Source organism: Chiloscyllium punctatum, chromosome 33 (assembly GCF_047496795.1).
Source record: "Chiloscyllium punctatum isolate Juve2018m chromosome 33, sChiPun1.3, whole genome shotgun sequence".
Taxonomy (NCBI): Eukaryota; Metazoa; Chordata; class Chondrichthyes; order Orectolobiformes; family Hemiscylliidae; genus Chiloscyllium; species Chiloscyllium punctatum.
Window position 1 is genome coordinate 21,312,048 of NC_092771.1, and position 16,690 is coordinate 21,328,737.

At 46.8% G+C, this 16,690-nt stretch overlaps 1 protein-coding gene across 5 annotated transcripts in view; it reads right to left on the reverse strand.

Annotated features, from left to right (window-relative positions):
* The window catches only part of LOC140458478 (talin-2), a 327,438-nt gene that overhangs the window by 70,270 nt on the left and 240,478 nt on the right, over positions 1-16,690 (reverse strand). For all 5 annotated transcript variants that reach the window (XM_072553130.1, XM_072553131.1, XM_072553133.1 and 2 more), the window contains 4 exons: positions 15,712-15,893; positions 13,116-13,248; positions 10,550-10,651; positions 10,046-10,216 (listed from right to left, as the gene is read on the reverse strand). In XM_072553130.1, the coding sequence (XP_072409231.1) occupies positions 10,046-10,216; positions 10,550-10,651; positions 13,116-13,248; positions 15,712-15,893 (588 nt within the window). The remainder of the gene's footprint in view (positions 1-10,045; positions 10,217-10,549; positions 10,652-13,115; positions 13,249-15,711; positions 15,894-16,690) is intronic.

The following is a 16,690-nucleotide window of genomic DNA, read 5'->3' on the forward strand; positions in this document are numbered from 1 at the left end:
TCTGGGTTCATCAACACAATGCTGAAAATGTGTTGCTGGAAAAGCGCAGCTGGTCAGGCAGCATCCAAGGAACAGGAAAATCGACGTTTCGGGCATAAGCCCTTCTTCAAAGAAGGGCTTATGCCCGAAACGTCGATTCTCCTGTTCCTTGGATACTGCCTGACCAGCTGCGCTTTTCCAGCAACACATTTTCAGCTCTAATCTCCAGCATCTGCAGTCCTCACCTTCTTCTCATCAACACAACGGGCAGCATAATGCATCGGAGAGCAGGGTTATCGAACGATTGGAAAGGTGGGACAGGAGAGGTTTCTGATGTCTTCAGCACAAGACAGGTCAGGGGCTGGGTTCACTCCCAACAGAGTGGCCAACCCTCATCAACTGGGAAGAGGCAAAGGGTCTGATCAAGGTTGAGGCAGGCTGCCAGAAAAGAGGGAACGGCTACCACTTGATCATAGACTCATTGGGTATTTACAGACCAGAGGGAGGCCATTCGATCCACCACGTCAGTGCCGGTCAACAAAGATCTGATTACACTAATCCCATTTTAGACTCTTCGTCCATAATCCTTGCAGGCTACAGCAATGCAAATCAACATCCAACTACTGCTTATACGTTATAAGAATTTCTGACTCAACCACTTTTTCAGGTAGTGAGTTCAACATTCCCATTACCCTCAGTGAAAAACATTCTCGTCAACTCTCCTCTTAGCCTCTGACCTTAAATTTATCCCCCATGATTATTGATCCCTCTATACTAATTAATTAAACGCCTTCCTATCCACCCAATCTATGCCCTCATTATCTTATATTAGCAAGCCCCTCTTCAACCTTCACATCTGTGACTCCAAACCCACAGCCATGTGATTGACTCTTAACTGCCCTACCACTCCCCTCACCTCTGTCTGAGGCCCCAAACAGTCCTTCCAGGTAAGTCAGTGGTTCACCTGCCTCTCTTACAACCTGGTTTACTACATCATGGAAGCCAACCTTCCATCCATTGACTCCATCTACACTTCCTGTTGCTTCAGGAAGGCAGCCAACATCATCAAAGACTCCTGCCACCCCAGTTATAATCCCTTCCACCCTCTTCCATCAGGCAGAATATAGAAAAGCTCAAACACACATTCAAATAGGTTCAAGAACAGCTTCTTCCCTGCTGTTATCTGAATGGACTTCTGAAATTGAAAACTTAATGTTAATCTCTCTCTCTGTGCATCTTCTCTGCAGCCCTAACATTGTATTCCTTGCTCTGTTCTGATGTGGTCTTCTCTACATCAGGGAGACCAAACATAAACTTAGGGAGCAGTTCACTGAGCATCTTAGCCAGGCCTGCAGTGGCCGATCGGACCTCTCAGTCACCGTCTATTTCAATTCTCCTTCCTACTCCCTTTCCGACATGACTCTCCTTGGCCTCCTCCATTGCCAAAACAAACCACAGCTTCAATTGGAGGAACACCACCCAATCTTCCACCTACAGCCCAGAGGATTCAACATTGAGTTCTCCAGTTTCAAATAGCCATCCTCCCCATTCCCCAACTCCCTTCCGAGCCCCTTCCCCTCCACTCCACCCCTCTCAGCCACCAGCCGGATTTATTCCTCCTAGTGACCAACCAGGTTGTATCCTCTGCCTGCCTTCACCCATCCCCACTTCACCACCCGGTCCCCACCTCCCCCTTTATCTGCAGCTCCTCCCACACCCACTCCCAGTCCGGAAGAAGGGTTACACCTGAAACATTGCCTTCTCCACCTCCCGATGCTGCCTGGCTTGCTGTGTTCTTCCAGTCACCTGCCTGTCTACTCTGGGCAATTAGGAACAGCCAATAAATGCTGGCCTCGCCCAATGAACAAAAAGAAAAGGAAAGCAGCTTCAATCTGTCCAATTTTTCCTCATAGTTCATGCCCGGCAGGCCAGGCACCATCCTGGTTGGAAATGCAACCACTGGGACCACAATCGAGCGATGACCATCACAGGCTGTGTGGCTTTTGCTCAGTCCTTCTCTATCCCTCCACTTTCACATTACCACACTCAACATCGCGAATAGCAGTGAAGAAGGTCACAAGGTGGGGATTGGAGCAAGTAAATTCACAACCAGACACACCGCGAACATAATCCTGTTCACAGTTTTAGTCACCTGTTGGGTTAATTTAATTCTTTGTCTTTAGTTTCCTGGCAGGTTCCTACCCTCTTGTCCTCAATGATGGGCGTTCAATCGTTGAACACAATGACATCTAAATCTCATTTCTCCTGCAAGATTAGGACCATTGAGACTTCAGCAGATTGATGCAGTATCTCTGTCAATGAACGGAGGACTACACTGACACATGGTCAACTGGGCAATTGCTGACAAGATGGGCCAATTCAAATCCCGAGGGACAGACAGTGGAACTTACTGACATAGAGCCATCGTTGCCATAGTCCCAGTGGGCGGCTCGCCCATTACAGAGAGAGGAATTTAACTTCAGGGTCACTGGCGAGCTTGAGATTCCCATTGACTCAAGTTGGGCTCTTTGATACCACAGTTGGTCAAATGTTGCTTTGATGTTGAGGGTATTCACTCTCACCTCACCCAGAAATCAATTCCTTTTGTCCACGTTTGGACCAATGAGGTTTGGAGCAGAGTGGGACCAGTGGAACCCAACCTGAGCAGCTTATTGCTACACTCGATGTACATCCATAGCGCTGTTGATGACCCTTTTCCTTCACTTGGCTGATGATCAAGAGAAGGCTGCTGGGATAGTAACTGGCTTAACTGAAGGTTTCTCACACTGAGCAACTTTTTCAACTCCCCGCTTCCCCAACACCACCCCTCCCCGAACCCCGCCACCATCACTTTCTCTAAACACGTGGCATCACTGTGAACAGGTACAAGTTATGCCAGACTCTTAGAGTCATAGAGATGTACAGAATGGAAACAGACCCTTCGGTCCAACCCATCCATGCCGACCAGATATCCCAATCCAATCTAGTCCCACCTGCCAGCACCTGGCCCATATCTCTCCAAACCCTTCCTATTCATATACCCAACCAAATGCCTCTTAAATGTTGCAATTGTACCAGTCTCCACCACATCCTCTGGCAGCTCATTCCATGCACGTACCACCCTCTGTGTGAAAGGGTTGCCCCTTAGGTCTCTTTTATATCTTTCCCTCTCACCTTAAAACTATGTCCTCTGGTTCTGGGCTCTCCTACGCCAGGAAAAAGACTTTGCCTATTTACCCTATCCATGCCCTCCTAATTTTGTAAACCTCTATAAGGTTACCCCTCAGCCTCCTCTTGGTGGGACACTTTTTGTTCCTGCTGTACCCGGCTTCACTTTGTCACCTCTTTTCACGCTTTGTTGCCATTTTCTACTCTTGTCCTGAACCGGAGTATCCCGACGCCTTTGCTCCCAGTTTCCACTCTGCTCTCGCCTTGGCACAGTTTTGGTGAGGCCACATCTGGAATACCGTGTGCAGCTTTCGTCTCCACGTCAAAGAAAGGGATGACTTGCACCAGACGCAGTAGAGCAAAGCAAAGCTTCACTAAATTAATTCCTGGGTTTAGGGGTTTGTCCTATGGAGAGAGACCGAGCGAATTGGGCCTGCATTCCTGCAATGTAGAAGAATGAGATGCGCTCTCGCTGAAACCCGGTTCTGATGGGGTTTTCACAAGATGCATACTGCGAGAGGGTTTCTGCTGGTTAAGGAATCTAAAACACAGAAGCCTAGTCTTAGGATAAGGGGCTGATCATTTAGGACGTAGACAAACAGAATTGTCAAAGGGTTATGAATCATTGCGATTCCCCACCCCATAGAGTTTTAGATGCACCGTCATTGAATCCATTCAGCCGGGAACAGGCAGATACTCGGTCTCTTGGGGAGCTGGTGAGGAACTGAGTTTAAAGCCCAAGATCAGACACGATCCTATGGAATGGTCGAGCTTGAGGGGCCAAATGGTCTCCACAGCTCCTATGTCTTGCATTGATATGGCCCACTTCACTGTCTCCCCATCTCTGTCTTCACTTCCACGGACACACCAGTATTTACTGCAAGCCTCCCACGCCGATCTTGACTTCAGTTCCTCACACCCTAGTACTATAAGGATCCTATTCCAATCTGTACTGATTGGAACAATGTCAGCCAATTGGGTCTCCTAGAATATAAGTTCCCTGAATGGACCAGATTAACAGCCCCTATCAGGGAGCCCTGGCTGACAGATATGAACAGGAGTATCAGAGGTTCTGCTTACTCTAAGAACTGGCTCTGAGCTAGCCAGGTCAGAGTCAAATACTATACACGTGTAAATAAAGACTGACTTGGTGGCGGGATACCGTTCTCTGTGGAGTTATTTCTTTGTCACATCGGTTCAGATGATGTAGCTTTCCACACTAGTGCAGCTGATATAGCTTGAAGTTATTCATGAGTTACAATGCAGTCTGCTCTCCATTGGAGAGTCCAATCATATATTGAAATGATCGGTTTGAGGAACACCATTGTTCAGTCATTAAGCATGATCCCGAGCTTCCGGTCACCTGACATCTTAATTTCCTATCTGACTCTCACACTGACCTCTCTGTCCTTGGCCTCCTCGAGTAACCTTGAGAAACAGAAACTCATGTTTCCACCAGGCTCTTTACAGCTTTCTGCCCTCAATATGGCGGCTAACAATTTCAGACTGCAATCTCTATGGCCTGTTTGTTTCCTTTCTCTTTGCATTTTTTACATTCGTGCATCCCTTACCTTCATCTTCATTTTTCATTGTGCCATTCACATCTTCCCTTTTTTCTTACTTATCTCATGATCACTCTCTTTTTTGCACCATCAACCCTCAGTCTCTGGTGCACCAAGCCGCTCTTTGTAATGATAGGGAACAACCCGCCATGCTATGCATTCTGGGTACAGTCAGTCACCATTGGAACCATGATCAGAAAATTAAGTTTATTTGAAAGGAGTGACAGCAGAGAAATAGGAACAGGTATAGATCATTGAACCTGTGCCATGGCTCAAGTGGGGAAGGTTGACTGCGTTTTAACTTAAGATAAATACCTTGCCTTAAAGCATTTCAGGTTCTGAAAGGCACTATAGGAATGCAAAATTTTCAATGCAGTCACAGATACAGCAAAAACATCCTGCAGTTCATTGAGATGCTCAGACTGTGTTAGCTGCTTCTGAAAGTGAAGAAAATACATTTGCAATGAATTTGAAAAATAACAGAAGCCTGTTTGGAGGCCATGTCAACATCTGGACATAAAATCACACGTAAATTTCTGCTGACCTCTTGCACATATTGTCAGAGGCCACTGAGTATCAGTCAGGAAATACAGAGCTTCAGGCACCCTGGTATCATGAACTGCTTTAATCTTTTTCTGTTTGTGTGCATCCACTGTCGAATTGGCCATAATTAAAGACAGGAAGGATCAACTTATAACACTCCTCATGCGATGCTGGGTCATAACTGACTGTGGTTAATGTAAATTACCCGTCCTTATTACAATATCCACAATAAGGGACCCCTTAAAATTAATGCTGAAATAATGATACACAGCACACCCCTAGCAAACAGAAAGCAGGAACAGTCACAGGGGTTTAAGCTCATAAATGATGCAATAAAGCTGTGCTCTGTGAAGAACAAAGCATCCACCAACAATAAGGATCAAACACCCACGAGGCACGTCCATCCACCAGAACCCCCAACCCCACACTTCCTGCCCACTCTACCACTGCCCAGCTGTCAACTCTTCCACTCCCCCTCAACAGACCTGATCCTGTCTTCTCACTCCACTATCCACGTGCTCTGCTTATCGTCTCATGACAAGCAACTGCGATGTGAAATAAGTTACAGCCAGATCATAATTAGCCTGAGGCCCGGAAGCACAAATGACTTTCAATCAGTGCTGAGAACACATTTGGACCCAGCCAAGCAGATGGACGCAGAGATAAGGGAAGCGCTGTAATCACAGCTTGGAGATGCACATCAGGATATTAAAGCCATTAAACAATCAGCAACTTTGCAGGTTTTGAATCGTTTCTTGGCCCTTGCTCACCTCGACTGCAAACCTATAAAGTACTCCATTAGCAGGACACACAACAGCCCACTGAACGAGGACTTTTACCATTTCTGTACAAAACCATTCACAGACAAGCTCAACTTCCAGTTTTCTGTTATGCAAGTTCTAAACGCAGGAGACTGGAAATCTATAAAGGCTGACGGAAAAAAACAAGAGTACGCCACTCGGCCCATCTAGCTTCAATAGGAATTGGTTTTCTGGTGCCTATCACTCTCCAATTCATGTCTTTGACAGTACCACACCCTGAGTTTAAAGATGTTCCAGTATTTATAAACCTGCATCCTGGTAAATAGAAAATGAATCTTCACTGTATTATTACTGCAGTGTGACCGTCGAAACACCCCCACTAATGAGACTGCAAATAGAGTCTTAGTCATAGAGATGTTCAGCACGGAAACAGACCTTTGGCTCAGGTCATCCATGCCGACCAGCTATCTTAAATTAATTTAGTCCCATTTGCCAGCATTTGGCCCATATCCCTCCAAACTCTTCCTATTCTGGACGCCTTTTAAATGCCGTATTTATACCAGCCTCCACTACTTCCTCCGGCAGCTCCTTCCATATACGCAACACTCTGCATGAAAACGCTACCCCTTAGGTCCCTTCAAAATCCTTCCCCTCTCAGCTTAAACCTATTTCCTCGAGTTTTGCACTCCCCTACCCTGGAGAAAAAGCCTTTAATATTTACCCTATCCATGCCCGTCATGATTTTACAAACCTCAATAAAGTCACCCCTCAGCCTCCGATGCTGCAGGGAATTAAGCGGGTTCTGTTTGAAAAGTCACTGTTCATCAATGAATAAATGAACTGAAACCAAGGTATGCATGCTCAAGTGTTGTAACAAAGTCTTTCACCAATGTTCAGTTGAGCTGTTGCACTGGCGAACTTTTCAGGGGCAGTCATACTGAGAGGAATATGGGAACTGGTAAACTTTCAGAGTCTCCGTCAGCTCGCAATATTCTCAGTCAGTGTCATGCCCATGAATGTGAAGCGAGTATTCCCACAGACACCTGACAACAGAAACACAGCAGGAAGAGGCTGGGGCAAGACACGGTTTACGAGGCAAGCTTAAAATGACAAAAACTAAATTTGCACACCAATGAGGAACAACTGAACACTCATGAAAGAGAATCAAAAACTAGTTGCGCACAACATGAGTAAAATCAAACAATGAGACAGTCCAGGAGTTATGGTGTCAAACCTGATCACACGGACGGTCAGTTGGTGGGATTTTGCTTATTGCTTTAGTGAGGAGGGGCTGCTGTTTGTCTGATCAACTGACTGTTGAGGGTTATTTTGCCAAAATGTTGAAACTGCACTGGGAAAACCAAGAAGACAGACCCTCAAGAAATTCTGCAGTCATACATAAACCTCACTCGATGGAGAACAGGCCAGAGACTCAAGATACTGTCCCCTGCTGATGGGGCACTGTTATTACTCCATAGTTCAAATGGGCTGGTGACAGACACTCTCCAACAAGGCAAAGGTCTCCTGCCTTGGATTCTGCTCCCAAATGGGGTGCTGGTTGTGCAGCAGTAAACCAGGGCCTTACACATGATAAGGGTCTTTGTCTGCTGCTTGTATCTGTCCAATAATAGACCACTACCGCCCAGTGAGGTGGCTCACGGACTGTGTGAACCCAGAGGAAGAAGTGTGGCTTATTATTAAACTCCCTAGTGAACGTTGCAGGGTGGATGTCTGTAACCAGAGTGTACAAATCTCCAGGGAAGCAAATACATTGCAGGGAGCAGGAAGCGATGCATTGATCAGAACAATTTCTCATTGGACACACTTGCCATTGAATTCATAGGGTCTACATGTCACTTGCAAACTGTGTCCGACTTCAGTGAAGTTGGAGAGTCAAACCGACATGTGACAGAAACAAATGTCAGCCAGTAGCTGGTTGTAAAGACCATTCCAAGGCAATTTCAAATTAAGTGGGTGCTTTAGCAGAAAGTTAAACACCAACAACTCTAGTATCACTCCAAACTGAATCACAGTTAAAAACAGCAGTTTATACTTAAGCATCTAACAACAGGCCAACATTTCTGGCTTAATTTAAAATGTAGCAATGGATAATTACACCCACAGTGCAGACTTCCTTAAATACCTGCACTCAGAAGGAGTACAGGTTCCTTGCTTTATTACATGGTTAAAGCATCTGCAACACTCGCACACAGTTTACTGGCTACCATTTAAGAAGCAAAGTCAACCCTCGATTTCTCATGGTGTGATTCCCCTCCCTCACCTCCCCCAACCCCCACCAATCGTCCTTTGCCCTTCCTTCCCTGTTAGCTACCCTCTCTCATGGACAGCTGCACCCACCTTGCTTCATCCCAGTCTCTCTCCACCCTTGACCGTTATCAATGCACGGGAGCAGGCCGATGTCCGAATTGGCCTCCCCTCATCCCTCAGGACTCAGCTCCACCTAGCACCTCCCTCAGTGATGATCAGGAACAGGGTAACAGACCTCTGCCCATGCCCCGTTGCTCAGTGTTCGAGTCAGAGAGATGTACAGCATGGAAACAGACTCTTCAGTCCAACTTGACCGTGCCGAGCAGATATCCCAAACCAATCTAGTTCCACCTGCCAGCACCCGGCCTATATCCCTCCAAACCCTTCCTATTCATATACCCATCCAGAAGTCTTTTAAATGTTTCCATTGTACTAGCCTCCACCACTTCCTCTGGCAGCTCATTCCATACATGTACCACCCTCTGCATGAAAACGTTGCCCCTTAGGTCTCTTTTATATCTTTCTCCTCGATGGAGAACAGGCCCCCTAGTTCTGGACTCCCTGAATCCAGGGAAAAGACTTTATCTACTTATCCTATCCATGACCCTCATGATTTTATAAACCTCTATAAGGTCATCCCTCAGCCTCCGACACTCCAGGGAAAAAGCCCCAGCCTGTTCAACCTCTCCCTACAGCTCAAATACTCCAAACCTGGCAACATCTTTGTCAATCTTTTCTGAACCCTTTCAAGTTTCACAACATCTTTCCAATAGGAAGGAGACTAGAATTGCACGCAATATTCCAACAGTGGCCAAATCAATGTCCTGTACAGCCGAAACATGACCTCCCAACTCCTGTAATCAATACTCTGACCAATAAAGGAAAGCATACCAAACACCTTCTTCACTATCCTATCTACCTGCGACTCCACTTTCAGGTCAAAGCTGGCAGGAAGGATTGCTGGAGGTTCTGTCACATAATTCCAACATCATTCTGCCATTGGTCACCCCTAGTACCCCACAGTGCCCCAACAGCTAAAGCAAACAGATCTTCATTACCCAGATTCTTTGTATTTTTCAATTTCTTGTGGCATTATTGGCAAGGCCAGAGTTGATTGCCTGTCCCTAATTGCCCCTGGTCTTTTTAGCCCACTTCGGAGTGCAGTTAAGCGTCAACCACGTTCTGGAGTCACATGTAGACCAAACCAGGTCAGGATGGTCTAAAGGGCATTAGTGAACTGGGTTGGGGTTTATGAAAATCAGTGATAGTTTCTTGGCCATCATCACTGAAATGGTTTCAATTCCAGATTTATTAATTGAAGTTAAATTCCATGACAGGTCCCTGAACTATTAGTACCTGCAGTACAAGTCCATCGGCATTACCATTATTCCACCATCTTCCACTTCGGAGAAATAGGATCACCTCAAGATCCTCTCTCACTGATCATTGTGTAATGGATATAGAAATTTAAGAACATCATGTTGTTTAATCTCTCAATGACCGTCCTTTCAGTTATTGGTTCTCTCAGCGTCCTAGAGGTTAACCACTGACCCAGGGAGGCTCTAGGTCAAACCTGGAGAGTTGATAACTCTGGTTACACCTCATCAATAACCACACTGACTGTCAAAAGACAAGAAATAATTCACCGGATCAAAAAGGAACAACCTGCAAAAATAAGCTAGCATCTGCATTAAATGAAAATGGGCGAGGTTTCCCCAAGTTAATGCTGGGAAACAGCTGCCTGTCCTCTGTGTCTTTACCTACCTTGGGGTTACCACCACCTTCTTTAGCAGCGTAGAGCATTTGCAACGCAGACTCTGCCAGGGTCTTGGTTTGGTCTAACACGGTCATCTGCTGCTGGTGGTCAAGAATCTTTGATGCCACACCAATAGAGGCCAGGGTCAACGGTTCGAAGTAACTGGCCAGCTGAGTAACCTGGAGATGATGGGAGTGAGAGAAGGAGATATGTTTACACAGAGAGGAATTCCACACAGGGATCAAGAGGTGGTGCGACCGATCTACTCCCTCCGTACCCTGCAGCGGAACATTCTCAAGGGACTGTACGTTTAGGACCGAGAGGGAGAGAAATATCTTCAACTCATAGAATGGTGAGTATTCATAATTCTCCACCTCAGAGGGATGCTCAGTTGCTGACAAAGATTTTTTTTCATTGTTCAGAGGATACGGGGAGGAGGGAGGAGATCAGCCACGATCTTATTGGCCGACCAAGCAGGGTCTCGGAGGGCTGAATGGCCTCCTGTTTCTTACCTTATGGCCGAGCTGTGCAGCTTCTCCTCGAGCTGCTGTGGTGATCGGGTCGATCAGGTGTCCAATCTCCTGCACGGTGGAGCTCATCTGTTCCTGCAAGGCCTGATGGACAGAGAACAATCTGGAAAAAAGGCGTTTACAGCAGAGAGCAGAAAACAGGCCAAACATTTGAGGGCAGCTTCCGTTTCGAGGTAAGCTTGGTCGGCCCAAAATGAATGTTGGATTGAATTGTTACCCTTCACCCCAAATATCTCAGGCGCGGGCTATCCACGTGCTTTCCTCAGACATTCATATCATAGAATCCCCACAGTGTAGAACGAGGCCATTGGGCCTGACACATCCCACCCAGACCCCTCCCCTCCATCCCATCCCTGTCACCCTGCATTGCCCATGGCTAATCCCCATAGCCTGCAGATCCCTGCACACTGTGGTGCAATTTCCCATGGCCAATCCACCCTAACCTGCACATCTTTGGATGGTGAGAGAAAACCCATGCAGACACGGGGAGAATGAGACCCTCAGCGTGACCAGGGATGTCTACCTCCATTCCACAAACTGTCGCCACTCCCTGCCTGCAGCCCAGCCATCTCCTGTCCACATTCTCATCTTCATCACATCAACTCTTCCAATCCTTTCTGGGCCAGCCTCCCCTCTTCCACAAGCTCTGGAAACTAAAGACCAGACCTCTGCTGTCCATGCGCTGCTCGCCCAGCACCTTAACCTGCCTTCCAGAAGCTGCATTCATTGTCACTGCCTCAGCTATAATCACACAGCACAGCGTGAGGCTGTTCGCTCCATCTACTTCGTGTCAGCTCTGTGACAAGAGCTCTCTAATCAGTCCCATCACCCTACTCTTACCACCTAACCCCCCTGAGCTTTACCCTTTCCCCTCCTACATTTATTTTGAAGTGTTTAGGAACAGTGCTGATAGTCTAAGTCAGGAAACTGTGGAGTGTGCTGACTTGGACTTGTATTACTCTTCTTAAATGTTCAAAAGTATATAGTCAGTCGTGACAGATTTCAGGGCAGCTTCAGCTTTTCGGTATGCTCAGTGAGCATGGTAATAAATACAGATATGGCAGTGAAAACTGAATCAAACTCTATCCTTTAATGCATTGCCATCTATCTTGGTTCAGGCAAGTTCCTTCCAACCCTCAATGGATTCCAGCTGAGGACGTTGTGAGTTCTCACCCCTGCACCACAAAGGACACACAAGCTTGATGGGGAACTGCCAATCTTTCATTGTCGCTGGCTCAAAATCCTGGACAGCTCTCCCTAAAAGAGGATTGATTCACTCAGTTGGGTACTTGACTATAGCGTGTGGTGCAGAACAGATCCAACATTGTGGTTTCAATCCCCCAGACTAGCTGGTTGTTTATACCTACTCTCCTTACCCCCATTCTGGTGGAGTGGTCACCCCCTACTCACAACGACCTGACCCTCTCAAATGGAGAGAGAGAGATGCTAAGGGTCCTTTGTTGGTTCTTGCACCATACCCTGGCCAACAGCAGGTTTGGTGTATCAACCACACCAATCCACATCCACATCCACCCCCCCCCCCCCCCCCCCCCCCCCACCCACCAACCCCCCCACCCCCATGGACTACAGCAGTTCCATAACACATCTCACCGCTAACCTCTCAAGGGCAACTAGCGATGTGCAATAAATACTGACCCAGCCAGCGACAGCCATGTCCCATGAATGAATAAGAGAGAGAATCAAAATCAGATTCTCCTTTTATAAGTTACTATTAATCTGTTAGGGCAGGGAATGTGCTCCAGATTACAGTGAGGACCCTTTCCTCATTCCACTTCCTGCTTCTGCTGCCAATTGTGTTAAATTCATGGTAAATCGTGCATGCTCTCAGACTGCCAGCCCTTCAGCCACTGGGCACAGTTTTACTCCACATTTAACAGCAAGACCCCTCACGGTGCTGAACAATCTGGATTGAATACCGTCAGGGGAATAATCCCAGTTTGCCCAGTATCTCCACACAACTAAAGTTCTTTTAGGCCCAGTATTAATACAGTAAATCTCCCCTGCACTCTCTCCATGGCTGCGGCTGGCATTGTCATGTGTCATGCCCAGAACTGAACACGATGCTCGAGCAGTGTGATTTATCGGGTTCAGCAAGCTCTTACATTTTTACTGCACTTCTCAATATAAAGTCCAACTGCAGACATCCACAATGTTCCAGGTTATCAATCTCCCGCGTTCTTTTTGTGCTAACCCAAACAACATCCATTAAACAGAAGCAGATTGCAACTTAAAACCGAGCGTAGAATCATAAGCATTAGAAGTGGAGTGGGTCAGTCATAGCCAGAGACACCAGAATCTGTGAATGAATAACAAAAAACCATGCCTCGACAAAAAAGGCAAGAATCTATGAGACAGCATGGAGGCTTTGCAGTGCCTCTCTCGGTATTTTACTGTGTCAATTTGAACAATATTTCAACGCCCAGGATCAAGTTGCACCTTTCAGACACACATCGGAGACAGAATACACGCAATTCCCTCTCTTCCGGAAGGAGGTGGAGGTGACACTATGGCAAGTGAAGTATTTTACCTCCAGGGAGATGTCGTCTCTGGTGGGCAGGTTCTGGCTGACTGCTGACAGTGAGGCTTGCTCAATCTCCCGGATGCACTTGTTAATGTTGTCGATGGAGCTGTCACACTCCCGCTGACCTGGAGCCTTGTCCCTTGGGCAGAAAGAGACAGGGTTCGCTCAACAGCAACTCAGCCAGTACACACCCGCCCTGACCAACACCTTCAACGCTCAGCCAATAGTTAGCACCGGGCCTTCTGTTAGCCATGCACCTGGCTACATACAATAAATCAGACTGTGGTACTGTATCGTCAGAGCTGTTCTTGGATTAACAAACGGAAACAAAGAAATTGCTGGGAAAACTCAGCAGGTTTGGCAGCTTCTGTGGAGAGAGAAAGCAGAGGTAATGTTCTGGGTCCAGTGACCCTTCTTCAGGAACGACTGGTGAATTGGAAAATTCAGAGTAGTTCAAATTGTGGGATATGATCTGGGAAAGTATAGAATCATTGAATCCTCAACAGTGTGGAAGCAGGCCATTCGACCCATTGAGTCCACACCGACCCTCCGAGGGACACCCCCCCCCTAGACACACCCCACTACCCTATCCCTGTCACTCTGCACTTCCCATGGCTAATCCATCTAGCCTGCACATCCCTGGACACTATGGGGCAATTTACATGGCCAATCTACATAATTTGCAAATCTTTGGATGGCGGGAGGAAACCAGAACACCCAGAAGGAATCCAAGCAGACACAGGGAGAATGTGCAAGCTCCACACAGACAGTCGCCCGAGGCTGGAATCGAACCTGGGTCCCTGGCACTGTGAGGTAGCAATGCTAACCACTGAGACACAATACCACCCGAAGGAGGGCAGTTCTCTCCCACCAGTTCTTCAGGGTCTCTTGCCAGAGTGGCGCACCTCTACCATCTCTCCTCCCTCCACAACCTCCACATCGGGCGGCACAGTGGTTAGCACTGCTGCCTCACAGCACTAGAGACCCGGGTTCCATTCCCGCCTCAGGCAACTGTCTGTGTGAAGTTTGCACCTTCTCCCCATGTCTGCATGGGTTTCCTCCAGGTGCTTCAGTTTCCTCCCACAGTCCAAAGATGTGCAGGTCAGGTGAATTGGCCATACTAAATTGCCCATAGTGTTAGGTGAAAGGATAAAATGTAGGGGAATGGGTCTGGGTGGGTTGCTCTTCGGAGGGTAGGTGTGGACATGTTGGGCCGAAGGGTCTATTTCCACACTGTAAGTAATCTAATCTAATCACTCATAGCAGCCTTACCTCCAAAGGACCTGCTTCTCCTCTCCCTCCCTCCCTCCTCCTACATGGATCCCCCTCCCCAGAGATGCCTTGTACAGGCCCTCAGCAAAATAAATTCTACTGTGGTCCTTGCTCTATGTCCGACAGGATCTCCACCTTCCCGGGATTTCCCTGTGGCACACACACCCCAATGTCTCCCCTGACGCAGTTGGGCTGGAGTTGGGGGTGAATGGACATGATCAGAGAGAGTCAGGAGAGTGATGCAGATGCACCCAAAACACCAACTTTCAAAACTAGGATAGTGAGAGTCCAGAGTCATTACATTTCTGTCAGAGTGAAAGGTAGGGCAGGCAGGATTAGAGGACAAAGGATGAATAAAGATATTGAGGTTTTAGGCAAGAATAAACAAGAATTATATATTAGATATAAATAACTAGGTTCAAATGAATGTCTTGAACAGTATAAAGAGTGGAGGAACATTCTTAGAGGTAGATTAGGAAGGCAAAGACAGGATATGAGTTAGCCTTGGCAAATAAGGTTAAGGATAATCCAAAGAGACTCTACAAGCACATTAAACACAACTAGAGAGACAGTAGGGCTCCTTAAAGATCAAAGAGGTTGTCTTTGTGTTGAACCTCAGGAAATGAGAGAGATATTAAATGAATATTTCACATCAGTTTTGTTTTTAGCCTGTCGTATTCCACAGAGATTGGTCCACTTTTGTTTGTCATTTACATGAAATGATTTCAGTGAGAATATAAAAAATAAGTTTTCAGATGACATCAAGGTTGGTGGTATAGTGAGGAAGATGAGAAAGAGACATTGATCAATAGGATCAATGGGCTGAAGAGTGGCAGATGGAGTTGAATTTGGATAAATGTGAGGTATTGCATTTTGGTAAAACAAACAAGGGTGGGACTTTTATAACTAAAGCAAGGCCCTGAGCAATGTTGTAGAACCGACAAGGGGGCATATTTTTCAGGAGAAAGGAAAAAGATTTAAAAAGACCTTTAAAACTTGAGGCAAATTTTATTTTTTTAACACAGAGAGTGGTTCATATGTAGAATGAACGTCCAGAGGAAGTGGTGGATGTGGATACAGTTGCAGCGTTTAAAAGACGTTTGGGTAAGTAGATGTTTGGAGGTACATGGGCTAAGTGCAAGCAAGGTAGGAGTAGTTTAGTTTGGGATTATGGACTATTTGCACCGAAGGGTCTGTTTCCGTGCTGTATGACTCGATAACTCCGAGATAGAAAACACCATCTCTGAGAGACACTCTGCAAGTTGAAGGTGTGCAATCAGGAACCTCGGGTACAATTTTCATTCACAAGCAAATTTCGATGTTAACTCACCTGATAGAGGTGATGAGGCTTTTAATGGAGTCTGACACTGTACGGGAATGTCCTGCCAGTATGGACCAAGTTGGCGGATCTTTTGGGTTGATAGCGAGCGACCGGGCACTCTTGATGAGCGAGGACGAGCTGTCGAGCATCGAGCAGGCAGCAGCAAGAATTGGTTCCTGGGCCTGAGCGCCCTGTGGGAGGCAAGCCATAGCAACGTGGAGTGTTAACAGATATTCCAGTCTGGTCAACGCCAGGTCAAGGTAAAATCACATCGTCTTACCAGATCACAGGGCTGCTTTCTCTCATTACAGAGAGAGAAAGAAATAGAGGGAGAGAGAGAGAGAGAGAGAGAGAGAGAGAGAAGAGAGAAACAGAGACAGAGAGAGACAAAGAGACAGAGAGACAGAGAGAGACAGAAACAGAGAGAAAGTGAGAGAGAGAGACAGAGAAAGAGAGAGAGAGAGAGACAGGAGGAGAAGGAGTAGGGAGAAAGAGATGGAGGGAGAGTTGGAGAGAGGGAGAGGGGTGGGGGGAAGAGGGAGGGAGAAAGGTAGAGGGGGAAAGGAGGAGAGGAAGAGGGGGAAGAGAGGAAGGGGGATAGAGGAAGACAGGGACAGAGGAAGACAGGGAGAGGGGGAGAGAGGAAGAGGGGGAGAGAGGAAGCGAGAAGAACCAATGATGTTTTAACCTGAGGGTCTCCAACTTAGATAATGGAGAATTCTTCATGGTAACCTGGTAGCCAGTGCAGGAATTGAACCTACCCTGCATCTCTGAGTTAACCAATCCTTGCAGGGAGTATATAGTAACTCAGGCTTCATGACGACTGTGAACAAATCATTACTGTAAAATTCCGAACAGTTCTGCAAACTTTCCCTTTCGAAGTCGTATGAATACTAATGAACACTACCTCAACATGGTTTTCACTCCTGTTCAGTCAGTCCACTCTGCAAACACCCTGACCTGAACACACATCAATTCCCATTGACTC